Below are 14,996 nucleotides of genomic sequence, written 5' to 3' on the forward strand. Positions count from 1 at the left end.
CCCCCCCCACACACACACACACACACACACACACACACAGAGGCTCTTTCTCCCCTCAGTCAGGAAACCAGTTCACAGCTGATTATAGCCAGTGCCATTTAAAAAAAATTAAGAAAAATAATTATTTCACAATTAAACTTTACCATATTTTTGTTTTTGTTCCTTAAGTTACCGACACGTAGCATATGTTAAAAATGAAGTCATTCCAAATGGGACATTAAATGGCCAGACTGTGGCTGAGTGAAGCTTCACAGGAGACCCCCCCCCCCCCCCCCGTGGCTCTGCCAGAGGTCCGTGTTATTTCAGGTCTTCAACGACCAACCTCTCCAGTAGAAAGTGGACGAGGGAGTTGATGTCGAGCCAGCATGTCTGACGCATTCAGAATGTACCACTTTGGGAGAACCCGAGAGGAAATAAATTCTCTTCTCATTCGTCTTGATTTTTCCAGATCTGTGGTTGTTTATATTGTAAATTTATGTTACCGATATTATTTGAGTAAGAAAATAACCCGACGAAGGCTGTAACTCCGCTGTCCCCATACTGATGTGTGGTTGAGGGAAATATATTAAAAGACACTAGCTTTCTATTATCCTTTCCAAAGTAACACTTTAACACTCCTGTCCATCGTCCAGCTTGTACAGTTAAAGTGAAATGTAAATGTTTAAATGTTGTGAATACCCCAAGTTCCCCCCCCCCCGAAATGCCTGTCTCCACCATATTTGATTTATAAATATTTTATATACCTTTTGTTTGGGACGACGAGAGTTTTTGAATTTCAACGACATTCCAATGGGCGTCATTCCTTCAGTCACGGGGATGAGCCTAAATTCTCTACCTCTTCATTTTACTTTTGACAGTATGACATATGCCTCTCTTTTTTTTTGTAATCTTCTGAAGTCTGCTCCATAGCAGAGCAAATGTGGTTCCAATGTTTAGTGTCTCTACCTAACTTAAATTAATAAAGTGATTTAGATTATTACCTGGTGTGTCGTTACTACCTGTGAAACAGCAGGAGAGAACTCGACTGTTTTTTACGCCTCCGTTGTTTTCCATGAGATGGAGATGAATTAGAATTTAAGGCGTTTCACAGAAATGAGTCACTTAGCAGAAACCCCCCCCAGCTTTCATTTTGAAGATGTCCTTCTTTTAGATGAGTATCGGTCTCACTGTCCTCCCACACCCGAGTCAGAGCACTGTAGAGACTTTCCCTTTTGTGAGTAAACATCGAACCGTGTGCACACACTCGCAGACATGTGACCTCTGCAGAGGAAAGAGTTGCAGAGACGACGATAGAGTCATGCACCCTCACAGAAAGTCAGAAGACACAAGATGTCACAAGTCATGATCTGGGTTATAGGTCAGCTTTGGGTCATGGGTTCTAATTTATTTATTCAGAGTAAGAACTCAAACATGCTCAGCTCAAGATAAATTAACCAAATTGAATGTTCCACCTGAGTAAAAGTTAATCAGTTTTTTTAATATGTTTTATTAAAAGTTAAAATGTTCAATGATTAAAAGTAAAAGTACTTGAATTAGTCTATTCCCCAATACATCATTATGGTGAAGATTTAGCTTCTGCCGAATCCATTTCAGCTGGATGGAGGCGGGGTCTACTGTTACCTGCCCGCTCTGATTGGGTCAATGGACTCATTCCACCATCATTACTTCTAAATGCACAAAAATAGAATGGTACTCAGTAAGTGTATCTCCGCCAAGGTCTCATGGATCTTTATTTGGATCGACACCAAAGTGCACACACTCATAAATATCAGTCCCCTGAACAGGAAATGAAATAAAGATTCGTGAATCTTCTGTGACAGCTCAGTGGAAATGTTAAAAAATCTCACAATATTAAAGAAAGTGAAAAAAAAAGATCTTGAGTCAATGTGTTGTTTCCCGACTCATACCACATACTGGTTTCCTGGTAATCCCCTCTGTAGTGTGTGCATAATCCTGCCAAGGTGGAGGTAACAAATGTGAGGATTCCTACAGTTCATACAGGAGCTGATCTATCCACAGGAAAGCAAGAGAGAAAAAAGGAAAGCAAGGTTTCCTAATTGGCGTCAGCATTAAGATGTCATGAGCTCTATTTGGACTCACATGCTCCCACTGCTGAGTTGTTTGTGCTTTGTGCCTCTGGGGCCACGTCCAATCTGTCAGACGATGTTTCAGTGACCTGAGGTCCTGCCTGAAAGTCTCATATTCAACAAACACACGGTTGTTGTTGAGACGAGTAAAGAGTTGATTTAAAGTTGAATGAAAAGACTCAGTTCTCTGAGGAGCATGTCATCCGTCTTATTAAAACATTTGTGTATGTGGAGTCATCAACGATTCCCTCTGGATGTTTGAGACAAATGAAAATATTGTGCTCGTACAAATATGTTTTTTCCTTAAATCTTTCACAAAAGTTGCACTATGTTAACTGATTTCAGAAGTTTATCTTCCAGCAAAAGATGTTTCCTAATACAACAACCCCCTTGATTAAATAAAGATTTGTCTAATAAAACATTGATGAAAAATATTAGAAAAATTGAACTCCGTACAGACATCATTTGGAGCGAGAAGGTCGGACATCCGAGGGAAGTTACGATGAGAAAAATAAATGTTTAAATTCTAATATTATTCAGTTTCATACCAATAAAAGACGATTTATCTCTTCCCCAGACACATCTTCCTGTTTGTGTTCCGATGCTGAATAGATTAACGAATCTAATCCATAAAAACACACACACACAATTAGCGGTGTCTGGTTTTTCCCCCTGCAGAACATTTGAGGAATGCTAAGATCATGAGCCTCCAGCCTGAAGGTTTGATTTCTGTGTATCTCAGTTGGGGAGTCGGGCAAACAGCCGAGTCTCCAAACACTGTGAGTCCTGTCTCAGACCTTCCACCCATTCTCCACAGACAGTTACCAGCATAAGACTTGACATCAAGCGTGAGAACGGTATCTTTAAACCTCTGCCCCATGATGGTAAATGAATGTTACTTTAAACTATGTTTGGAGTCGGTCCAGTAGATCGTCTCTTCCGGTAGCCGTGTCACGAACAGTGGCTACAATGTAATCGAATGGGGCAACTGCAACAGTTTCAGATTGTGACGAGCGTCTCTACTTGTTTGGGACGGATGAGGAGATCCTACAGCACTAACAAGGAGAAAGAGAGAGACGCAACAATCAGAGAACCAAGAATTTTATTGACGAAAAAATAAAAGCAGACAGAGGCAGGAGGTAATGTATTATTTCCACTGATGTGATCACGACTCTCTACGTTGGCGTCTTCACGTGTTGGCACCACTTTTTCATCCTGAGGTACTTGTCTCCTGCTTGTTTTTCAGTTTTGAAATGTTAAAAATGTCCGTAACACACTAGCAGTGAATCCTGGTGCTTCTCACACGGGCTCAGTGAGACAGTATTTGGAGTTTTGAAGGGGGGGCTGGCAGGAGAAACTCCGGAGAAAGTCCAGAGCCTCTCACTGGGACGTTTGATTCTCACACGCAGCCCCTCCAGAGAATGCCAGGAGATTATTTCCCTTTAATACCGAGAAACTGAGATTTATATAAGAGCATGAACAGATTAGAAGCCGTCAGGAGCTGGTGAAGCTCTGACCACAGAAAACACACTCATCCGACAGTGAACATGACCATTAGTTAACAGCATTGGGAAATTATTCCCAAGAACAAAGTTGATTTCTTATCTGTTGAATGTTGGAACTGAACTTTACTGATCTAATTTTTTGTGTCTGTGGAAAAAATGCTCAAGCTGCTGGATGTAACACAGAGGAACATGGAACAGGGAGTTAAAGGGATCCTCCACACGCGCATCGGGGGGGCAGCAGACACTCATCTCTCCACAGAACAAAGCCATGACAGCGGCGGTGGATCCTCCCGTCCTCCAGACGCCTGCTCCACCGAGATGTCAGAGCTCCAGCCCCTCGGTACGCACAGCTCCTCTGCCTCCATGACTAATCAGGGCTGGATAAAGTTGCTCAGTGGGAGATTAGTTCTAATATGAGGGAGAGCTGTACTGACAGTCTGGATCCCTGTGTGTACAGAAGCAATCAGCACCGACTGCAGCCTCTTGCAGCTTCTGTTGGATCTCCACAGAGCTGGAACAACACTGCTGTTCAACAGGCCTCGGTGCGGCTCTGCTAAAGAACACCAAACACATCCTGTCCACTGGTCAGAGAAAGAGAACTATCAGGGTTTTTGGCTCGCGTCGATGCTCGGACATTGATCAGTATCTATCGGATTCCTCTCACTCCTTTCTCCTCCTGTTAGCACGGCGCTAATTCAGAGGACTTCAAGGGTTCAAGGGTTGATGGGACATAATTCAGACGGAAAAATCGATGACTCCAGCATTTGCTTTTGCTTTGCACCGACGAGCACAGCCCCCAATTGATTTTTTGTTCTATTTTGGGGATGTAAGGTTCAATTCCCATATTGGCTGGTCAGAGCGCGGGCGATTCATCTTGGGCGTGACGTGGCCTCTAGCTGGTCCTCACGCTACCTGAACAGGCTTCTGGAATAGAGATCTCCCCGCTAATGCGTGTGAACGGCCTTGGCGCTCCTCCTCGTCTTCCTCCGCGGCGGGCCGAGCAGATGTAGCTGCCAGCTGAGGCCATTAGTCAGCGGAGCCGAGTTAGAGCGCCCGCTCGCTCATTCATCTCGCTAATGGGAGAGGGAGCCGGGCTGGGTTCGGTGATGCAGAGGCCGGAGCAGGGCACAGGTAGTGGAGGAAGGAACAGAGGAAAGGTGATGGAGTGATGCAACAGAAGAATGTCAGATATAAGGAACGTGGACGCACACACACACACCACACACACACACACACACACACACACACACACACACACACACACACACACACACACACACACACACACACACACACACATGCACACACAGACACTCTCCCTTGAGCTATCAGACCAGCTGAAAGTTAAAGATTAAGTTTCTCTGCCTGGCAAATAGAGAGAGCTTTTCTTTCCCTAGGTGACGACAATAATTACAGCATGAGGTTTGTCTCCAGTATAAATTAACAGAATGACATGCCATTAGAAATAAAGTAGCTATTCATTCATCAAACAGCGAAAGGACAAGATGAGAAAGCGCCTTTGTCCTCGGACAGTGATCTGTAAATTTGTGCCATTTAACAATGAAAATGATGATGAATGTGCATTATAAATTCCCCTTTTATTATATAATATCTACTATAGTGTAGCCAGGGTCTCATGCCTCTGTGCCACAAACCCTCTTTGTCGTCAAATAAACAAATCAATGAGCTGCACCATTGTACCGGGTGACAATTACAATAAACCTTGGCGGTGCCATTTATCAACTGGTCACAGAGGTTTTGTTTTCATTGCTCTTTGAATGTCAGCAGGATTACACAGAAACTACTAAATCAATCTTAGGACGTTGGCCAAGAGAGAACCCGTTAAATGTTGGCACCGATCTGGACACAGATGCAGTTTCAGGAATTGTTTTCCCACTCTCTTTAACATTGCTAGATGGGTCGTTTTCTGACATTTTCACTGATTTCTCAGAGAATAACTCACTTGATGAAAAATTGGACATATATAGGGAATGGAAATTTATGAGTGTTGTAAAGTCACCTGAGGGTGTTAATCCTTGGTCCAATAGTCCCCAGCACTTCCTCCTCCACTTCAATGAAATGACGCTGCTGAAAATCACTGAGCCATGTTTGAGAATGAAATCCCTGTATGTGCTGTGTTTGCTGTAGGAATCAATGGACCTGGAGCTGTGAGCCACACACACACACACACCCGGTGGGAAAGTGATAAAAGTATCGTGAGACGCGTTATTGGTTCTTTCACACGATTTGCTGCAGCAATAAAAAAAAAAGAACATCCACAGATTTGTGACTAAGAAGTGTGACATGTTCCTGAGCTGAAACGGCAGATGTGTTCGGATCATCAGAGGGCATCAGATAAAGAAAACAGAATTTGCTCCAGATCTAGATAACAGTAGAGGATCATGGTTTGTTAAAAGCATAAACATTTTTATATTATTATTATTATTTTGACTGAATGCAGCCAGATATGCAAACACGGCGCAAACACAAAAACATAAGGTATGACTTCTGTGTTGAGGTGAATGTAATTTAGAATTATTTGAGATTTATAATTGGGTCATTTGAATAAAATCTCAGTTTTACCAAAGCCGTTTTTTAGACAGAGAATTTCCCGATTATCAGCTCCGGATATTTTCACAGTTTGCAGATGTCTGATGTGTTTGTAAATACTGGAAAAAGCACGTAAGTGGACCTTTTAAGGATTAATTAATTTACAGATGGTGGAGTTAACACCCCGTCAGCGTTTAATATCCAACACTGTGCCACAGCTCCTGTCGTCCCATTTTAACTTACTTCAAATCAGCTTATGTCTTTAGAATAGGTGCAAAATCAGTAGGACTGATTATGACGAGATGAAACGGTGTTAATTATTTACAGAGATGTTTGCTTTGACACTTGCTCGGAGAAGAAAGAGGCGTAAAACAGTTTTTTCCACATGAACTGAGGTGTTTTTACTGCATTTCAATAACAGAAACAGCCTTAATACACATTGCACTCACAGCGAAGAAGAAGACACATCCTCAATGTCAGTGAACAAAGTGATTCATACAGTGTGGAGGGGGGGGGGTCTGCGGCTCGGACGCAGGCTCCCTCTCTCTCCGCTGCAGAGGTGTACTCCAGAATGCAGGCGTTAAAAGCACCCAGTTGATGCCTCGGTGGGTCAATACAACACACACACAATGGGTGTAGATGTGATCGACAAAACTGTGGGACGGGGAGAGGGAGGGGGGAGAGAGGAGGAGGGCGGGGGGGGGATCCACTGACACAAAATCACTGGAATAGAGAGGACTTCTTTTTCTTCTTTTTTTTTTTCCCGTTCGCTGGAGGACATGCAGGCCCGTACAAAACTCTCCGGAGTTTGGACTCTACGTTAAAAGTTTACTGGCGTCCAGAGATCGTGACTGTCGGCGCCACCGGCCTCTTTTCTTCTTCTTCTTCTTCTTTTATCTGGTTAAAAAGCACAACTGTGGCGTCCCCTTGGCCTCCGGGCGTCGGTTCGGGTGATGCTCCAGTGATGCTATGCCAGTGTGTGCGTGGAGGAGGGAGGGAGGGTGGGAGGGGGGGGCATGTTAAAAAAGGACAGGCGCACTTGACTCCCGGGCCGGTCGGCGCCTCTACTGATTACTGCTAACACCAGTTTTGTCCGTTTTTTTGTCCACATGAAAAAAACGTTTTTCTTGGTTATTTTTCGGAATATGATACTCTTGCAAGTCATACACATCCATATAGATAGATGAACTCTTTTTTTATGTCAGCATACAAGGTAAGCTGGGTGACTATATATGAAGACAACAACTACAACTTTCACAGCACTGGCATTGGTTAATTTTAAATACAGTACTCAAGCATTGTTAGATTCATAAAATAACAAAACAAAAACAAAAAAAAAAAAGGAAAAAACGAAACATAATACCCCCGAAAAAATAAGCTACTGTACGCAAGTTGGTTTCTCCCCCTAAAATGTTTCGGTTGTATTTCAATGGCATGATGTACATATTTGTTTAACCATACCAAGAGACATTTAACCAAAGGGAAACGTGTCTATCACTTTGGATTTCCCAGGATTTTCATACAGTACCATGCATTTATCTCATAAGTTTGTATTTCTATGGATTTAGTTCTTCACTTTTTTTTCCCGTCTCTAAATTTGGACTGAAATCATCGATTAAACGTGTTAGGATAGCGTTGTCTTCACATAGACTCAGGTGATGGGGTTTTTAGTCGGTCATTTCTCGGTGCACATCCACCCTGTTGCATGGCGACAGGTTTTGCAGGATACATTGGCGATCGTGGGGGGGGGGAAGGGGGGGACGTGGAGAGGTAAGGGTGGTGGGGGGAGGGGAGGGGAGGGGGGGGGCGATAGCAGGGAGTAGTGGAGTGTAGGTTGTTGCTGCAGGTTACGGGAGATCAGGGAGGTGGGGGTTGGATCGTAAGGTTTGTGGATGCCGAAAAGGAGGAGAAGGAAGGAGGGGGGGTGGGGGGGGGGGGGGGTAGGGGGGGATGTCAGCTCCTAGACGACAGCCTTTGAATCCTTGCAGACCTGAGTGGTGGTGCCTGAGTTAGTCTGTTTAATGTCCGTCCTCCCTCCCACATGGTTCACTGGCCTGAAAGAGACAAATTAAACTCCGTTAGGGGCGGAGTCTGTCCACGGCCGGTGTGCGCTGGAGAAGAAATGTTGTGAGTAATCAGTCCCGCTCCCGGGAATCGGTTCCAGTTCTTTCCAAACAAGTTGGTGATTCTCGTAAAAAAAAACTAAAGTTAGAGGAGAGAGAAAAGGAAAGTGCGGCAGCCGTGACTCCAGACACTTAACGAGCCCTTGACCTCACTCTGTTTCACACCACCTGATCGGCTGAGGATGCTTTTATCAAAACGGTGTGATAGTGTGTGTGTGTGTGTGTGTTTGTGTGTGTGTGTGTGTGTGAGGGGGGGTGCAGCCACAAGAAAAGCAGCTGAATTGGAAGAAAGAAAAAGCCAATTTACAGTCTGATAACTGTAATAATCTGAGGCTAATCTAAGGTGAATTACCATTTTCCAGGCTACATCCATACAACTAAGTTTTTATTTGAAAATGGCATTTTAGCTAAAACAATCTTTGACTCTGTATTAGTTTAAATCTCCATCTATACTAACACGACTGAAAACCTATCACGTGACCACTGAGCAGGGTCAGTAGGACTTGTGATAATCTGTGTTGCGTTCTACACTGGCTGCTTTCTTCCAGAAGGAGGTCATGTGACAGGAGCCTGACCAATCAGCGAAGGCTATATCATGACTGAAAGGACCAAATCATCCAGCAGTTGTGAGTTTTCTAAATAAAAACGAGGAAAGCAGTGTTTCTAAACTTTTGGTAACTCCTTAGCAGAGCTGATGCGTGTTTCAAATGAGAACATCCCTGTATGGATGTCGCCCCAAGAGAGTAAAGACTAATAGAAATAAGTGATTCACTGACCAGGTGAAAGTGTAATCGCTGTGATATTTCGCCGCTCTCCTCTGACGTAAATGAAGTTGTTAAACTGCTCTTTCCTCTCTTTGTCTCGTTTTGCTCTCCCGCTCTAAACGAGAGCGAGAGAACAGCCGAGCCCGAGCGTTTCCCAGGACACACCTACTATGAAAACACCCAGTGAGCGCTGGACAGGGATTTTCTCACACGGGGGTTCCTTACTTTCCTACTTCACTCTCCAGTGTCATCCTTCCTGCCTTCCTTTTCCTCTCTTTGCTTCTCTTGGAGGAGAACGGGGATGAGAGGAAAGGGGGGGGGGGGGGGGGGTAGGTGGGAGAAAACCCCTCTCCTGTGTCAGAGCTGAGTCTCGCTGGCTGATAGACATCATGCAAAGAACTGAGCGCTGCACATGTAAATACATACGCCTACCGCTGCTCTCCTATGGAATAGAAATGTCGAGCGGAAATGTTGGGACGTGTGTGTGGGTGGGGGGGCAGATGATGGGCCACTGAGAATTTATAATGGGCCAGATTGGTGCACACACACACCCTGATTGGCCGGTTGGTAAAACATTGCACCAGCGTTACATCCGTGTTCTAGCGTACCTTGATGGGGCCGTCCACCGGGTCCAGTCCCTGCTCCGACAGCTGTTTCAAGGCACTTAGAGCAGCCTGAGAAGAGAGAGAACAACAGATGGTCGAGTGAGAGAGAGAGGGGAGGAAGGGAGAGAGGGAGGACGGAGGAGGTGGGAGGAGAGTGAGTGTCACCCTTCAGCTGCTTTTCAAATAACACTTACTCTGGGAAACCTGATGCCAGCAGGACACTTTCCCTTCGCTCCCTGTTGTCTTTGGCTCCTCTCCTCTCACTGTTTATCTTGCGTTATTGGGTTAACATTTCCACTTTATGTTTTGGCTGCTCTGCATTTTCCTAAGTCAATGTGAGTGACATCTGTATTCCCTGGGACCACAGCTAAACTAACAGCAGCAGGTCTGAAACCTAGAAATCCTGGAGGTTTTGACACACCACACACGTTAGGATTGAATCTGTGCAGCCCCAAACCCACACCAACGAGCAGTAAGTGGAAATAAAGGTGTGTGCATGTAAATTCTTTACCTTTAATACTGAAATTAAACTCCTGAGCTTTCAGTGCAGAATGAGACGACTCAGTTCATGAGACGCACATGTTCTACACCAGATCTACCTCAAATCCACTCATCTTTAACAATGTAAATCCACATCCTAAATAATACCTTTATCTTCCTATATTTCTATGAATTTACTCTGTGCAACTTTGAAATGTTTCCCTGGCTTGTTTTGCCAAGCTCGGACGAAACATGAGGTAATTTCCTTCCTGCTCATCGCCCGTCTGTCTGTGCCAGCTACAGGGGCTGCTGTATGGGAGGGGGGGGTCCGGTCTACTATCATAATAAATGCAACATGTGTGGGAGTCGGGAGGTGTAGCCTGGACGGGGCCAAAAGCTATGTGTGCTAAAGTCAATATAAAGCTTAATTAATGGAAAAGGGTTTGTTAGGAAAACTTTCATTTGACACCTATTTACTGCCGATTCAATGAGCGCCAATTCACACAATTAATGTCACAACCAGACACCACTTGTGAACCACTTCTAGCTTAAGTGTGGCAAGCCGAGCTGCTCAGTCTCATATTAACCAGGTTGTAGGTCTGATCCTGACAAGGACACTTCCTCTATCGCACCGATTGTCTCCAGATGTGTCTCTGTCTCTCAGTGTGGGCTGACTCTGAGCTGAGTGGGGAGCTGGGGAATCCACTTCATGTCCCGGAGGAGCTGACACCAGTGGGTCTGTGCAGACCTCGACACATCATGCAGATCATTAAAGGGGACCACCGTTCAAATACTGTATCTGAAATAACACGTAGACACACCATCCGCCTGCTGGAGAAATCTGCTCGATATTATATTACATAACCTAACATTTCTCATTTAGGATCTGAGCATGAATAAATCCTAACACAGCAAAGCAAGATTCCTGTAATTGGTTTGTCAGCAACGATCATGTTCTGGCACGCAATTAACTTGTTCACACGTTTCAAAACATGTTCATTTGTCATGATTGTAATGAATTTAAAAATGCAATCCATCATAGTTAGATTTAGTCATGGTTTAATTTAGCCACATCATGCATTTGTAAATATTATATAATTTTAATGTGGTTTTATCCTGTTATGAAACATTTCATTACAAGAAGTTCTACACAGAGAAAGCTTATTATTGTTATTATTATTTGGTTTTCCATTCTGATAAACTGAAACCTAAATTAAAACATTATTTGTAAAAAAACTGCATTTCAAGGAACAAAAGACACACATGACTAGAAGAAAAGCTGAAAAAAATTATGCCAACACCTCCACTTTATAATTCTAGACATCTGGATCTACAGTGGTGAAAACGAGCCTGGATCCATTATGTGCTATCACTGGTTAATCAGAGCCGAGATAAGGCGTAATTGACTCTGCTCAGTAGATGAGTGAGATGTGACGACTGCTGGCTGCACCTCATCATGAAGCCCACCTACCGCTCTCTGGGCATTCATCTTATTACAGATATCAACTGTGTGGCACTGACGCATCGACCGGTCTCCTCGTGAGAATAACTGACTGCCTCACGTTCTCCTGACGCTCTCAGACACAAAGAGTGATGCTCTGCTGCTTTCAGCTCGTACGCACCGAACATTCATCACACTTTAAATCTGACAAAATATAAATCCCACTGCACGGCGTATCAACGTGTCTCTGTGGAATGCGACGTACAGAGGAGGACGTTACGGACTATTATCTGTGCGCTTTCTCCCAAAATCATTTTCAAAGCGTTTAACTTCAGATTATGAGAAACACAAGACAGGAAGCGTAATTCATGACTCACAGGTGCAAGGGTCAAAATCTGGTTTATATCCATCACATCCAGGGAAAAAAGCTTTGTGATAGTTACAGGTAGAAAAAAATAAATCTGTAACAACAATAGTGGTTTGAAAAATGGATACTGTTGGGTTATTACACAGGACCTTTCTCAAGAGACTCAGAAATCAAGTAAAGCCCCTCTAAGTCTGTAACAGACAATTTATGGCGCAATGTGTTTTTTTCTCTGCGAAGATCTGACAGCCTCCGAGATTTAGGGCTTATACTCGCAGTGATTTAAGGCGACAGCCCAGTAGAACATGACAGCTGAAGGAATGTTTTCACAATTGTACTGTTAATAAACATAAATCATGCGAAGGGGACTCTTGATAAAACAGTTTTTTTTTGTAAATCCATGTTCGGGACCATCACGACACCCAACACTGACCAGGGCTGTCCACACACGCCCAAGCGGAAAAAGTAATTAAGATAAGAGTGAAACTTAACGCAGCCGGGTTCATCTGAGACACATGATCAGTGTCACACCTGATAAACAACAGGGACACATCAAACTCCCGTTGCCTCCGGTGACCAATAAATTGCAATCACAACCAACTTCCCCATGATTACTTGTTTGTTGTATTTATTCATTCGGTTTGGGACCTTTTTTTTCTCCCTAAGTAAATAGCTTGAGCCCATCTGTTGGAGGTTGGGGGGGTGGTGGGGGTGACTGGAGATAAACAGCCATAAATCAGGGGCTTGACGGCGGCAGTTCTGCTGATATACGACAGGCAGGTATAAAGGCCGAGGCAGCCAATCCCTGCAGCTCGGTAGCTCAGCGAAGGACGCGCAGGCCTAAGACAAATAGTGGGCCTATCTGTGGGAATGGCAGGCAGTGAAATCATTATTTTTCTAATGAGATAAGTTGGCAACGTTAGAGGCAACCGCTTCACTGATGCATCAACACCAGAGGAGTGTGTTTAGTCTGAGGCCGTGACATGCAAGGTGGAGGTGGTCCATCGCTGTCACGGAACAAAGAGAGAGTATGAAGCGCGTTTAGAGACAAAGTGCAAAGAGAAAGCTCTGAACTCAGTCATTAAGAAATGGGAGAGGGACGGCCGGCCAGAGGATTTGGAAATTTAAGTTTTTAAACAGAGAAAAATGGTTTGTTGGCCACGAAAAGCTCCCCCGGATCTGACCGCTAGAAAGGAACATGCATTTCCTTTCTCAATGTGTTGTCCAACCACTTCTGCACCAAAAGTGTTAATAGCTATTCTTAACAGCCAATCCAATCCAGGAGGGACAGGGCATACATTTAAACGTGGGGATAACAGCACATATTTTGAGCATTATTCCTGAAAAGCATTGACAATATTCAATTTATACACAAGAAAAGTGAGAATGAAAATTTTAAACAAAGCCTCATTCACATCTGTAAACTCCATTGGCCCAACAACGCTGCTCAAACACCAAAACACGGGATTGTTCCGGGAGAACATTCAATGCTTTGTTTTGACAATGTTAACATCTACAAGCACATATTCTAGGTGAATACCTTGAAACAAAAATAACACTGTGCTGTTTTTAACCTCGTAACCATCATAATGTGAAATAATTAAAGACGATAACACTTCAATGCTTCTCTCGCACTGGCAACATGCCCACACCAGCAGCTCTTTGACTTCGCTATGGGACAAGTCACCTTCATCACCTCCTCTTCACTTATCATCCTTCCTCACCCCAACTTTAGATAACAATCCAGCACTCACCACCAATCCAAAACTGCAGCGCCCCCATGGCCTCTTCACACATGGACTCATTCATCCATCTATCTAGTTGTCCCTAGTTCAAAGGCTTGGACAAACAGTGGTCAAATGTGACGGCGTCTGAGGAGGATCCGCGACCGTGGCCGAGCTCCTGATGTGGAGTGACAAGGGCAGCTCATTTTTCTGGGCCCGCTGCGCCCTTAATGGTTTCCCCAACAGAGGGTTTGCCTCCATCAGCGGCTTAGCAAAACAAAGGCCTAGTCCCACAGGAGTCCACAGCATCGGCCTGATGGATCTGATGGATCGTTGGATCACACTGACCCTGACAAATCAGACCCTTGTGTCAGCTCTCGCTACTGGACTTCTTGGTTCTTGGGAAGAAATGAAGACATTTTGGGGAATGAGAGGCCGAGGAGACAATGCGTAAAAAAGAGAGAAGAAAAGGGATATGAGAGCGTAAGGGCTGAAGGAGAGGAAAGGAAATGTTTGGTGGGAAAAGGAACCAGAGATCACAGGGGACAATCCTTCGATCTCCATCACTTCACCCTCTGGCCCTCAGCAGCCATCAAAGACATCAGGGAGGTCCAAATGAGCTGAGGAACACCAGCACATCATTCAATCTTGCATACTTGGATCTCTTTCTCTCCTCCTACTCTGAATCTTCCTAGTAGCAGAAGAAAGGGGAATGTTACCCTAGTTTGCTTGTTGTCTTGATATTATCTGATCAGATCCTGCCTCTGCTCTGCTGGAGGCCAGATGAAAGCACAGACACCAGCGTAAGGTTTAACCCAGTGACCCGTTCTCAAGAGCACGGTGTTATATTTACCTCTGTAGCGAGCACATACAGATTCCCAGGGCTTTCTGTAGCTCCGTACGGTCCAGCTGGACTAATCAAACCCTTCTCTAATCTTAAGTACAGGCCAAGGGCATCAGCGGCAGCCTCCCATCTTTGCTTTGATCCTGCGTCATTATCTAAATCATCCAACGGAACAGGAAGCAGGAGCTGCTGCTGCGAGGGTCCAAAAGTTACATTGAGGTCTGTTCCGCCAAAGGCAGATAAAATAAAAATACATTTCACCCCCCACAGAACAGCACAGGTCAGTGTTTCGCATGGGGCTTTCCAGAAGTTTGCCGTGGGGTCATTTCACACATCATACAAGTTTGTATATGAAATGTACCGTTTGAAGTATAGTACAACTGAGGCATGATTCTTGGAAAAGGCAAATCTGGGTCCCATCCACAATTATTTCTCTCATCTGTCTCTCTTTGGAATCTCCCCTCCTCTTTGTCTGTCCTCTCCTCAGTTCTATCTTCAATCTCAAACCG

General features: G+C 44.4%; 1 protein-coding gene across 1 annotated transcript in view; it reads right to left on the reverse strand.

The window, feature by feature from the left end:
* Positions 1-8,116: 8,116 nt before the first annotated feature.
* The window catches only part of stau2 (staufen double-stranded RNA binding protein 2), an 80,559-nt gene continuing 73,679 nt past the window's right edge, over positions 8,117-14,996 (reverse strand). Inside the window, exons 14-15 of the mRNA XM_061093901.1 lie at positions 9,638-9,703; positions 8,117-8,196 (exon numbers count right to left, since the gene is read on the reverse strand). Of these exons, the coding sequence (XP_060949884.1) occupies positions 8,161-8,196; positions 9,638-9,703 (102 nt within the window). The 3' untranslated portion in view covers positions 8,117-8,160. The remainder of the gene's footprint in view (positions 8,197-9,637; positions 9,704-14,996) is intronic.

This window comes from Limanda limanda, chromosome 20 (genome assembly GCF_963576545.1).
Source record: "Limanda limanda chromosome 20, fLimLim1.1, whole genome shotgun sequence".
Classification (NCBI taxonomy): Eukaryota; Metazoa; Chordata; class Actinopteri; order Pleuronectiformes; family Pleuronectidae; genus Limanda; species Limanda limanda.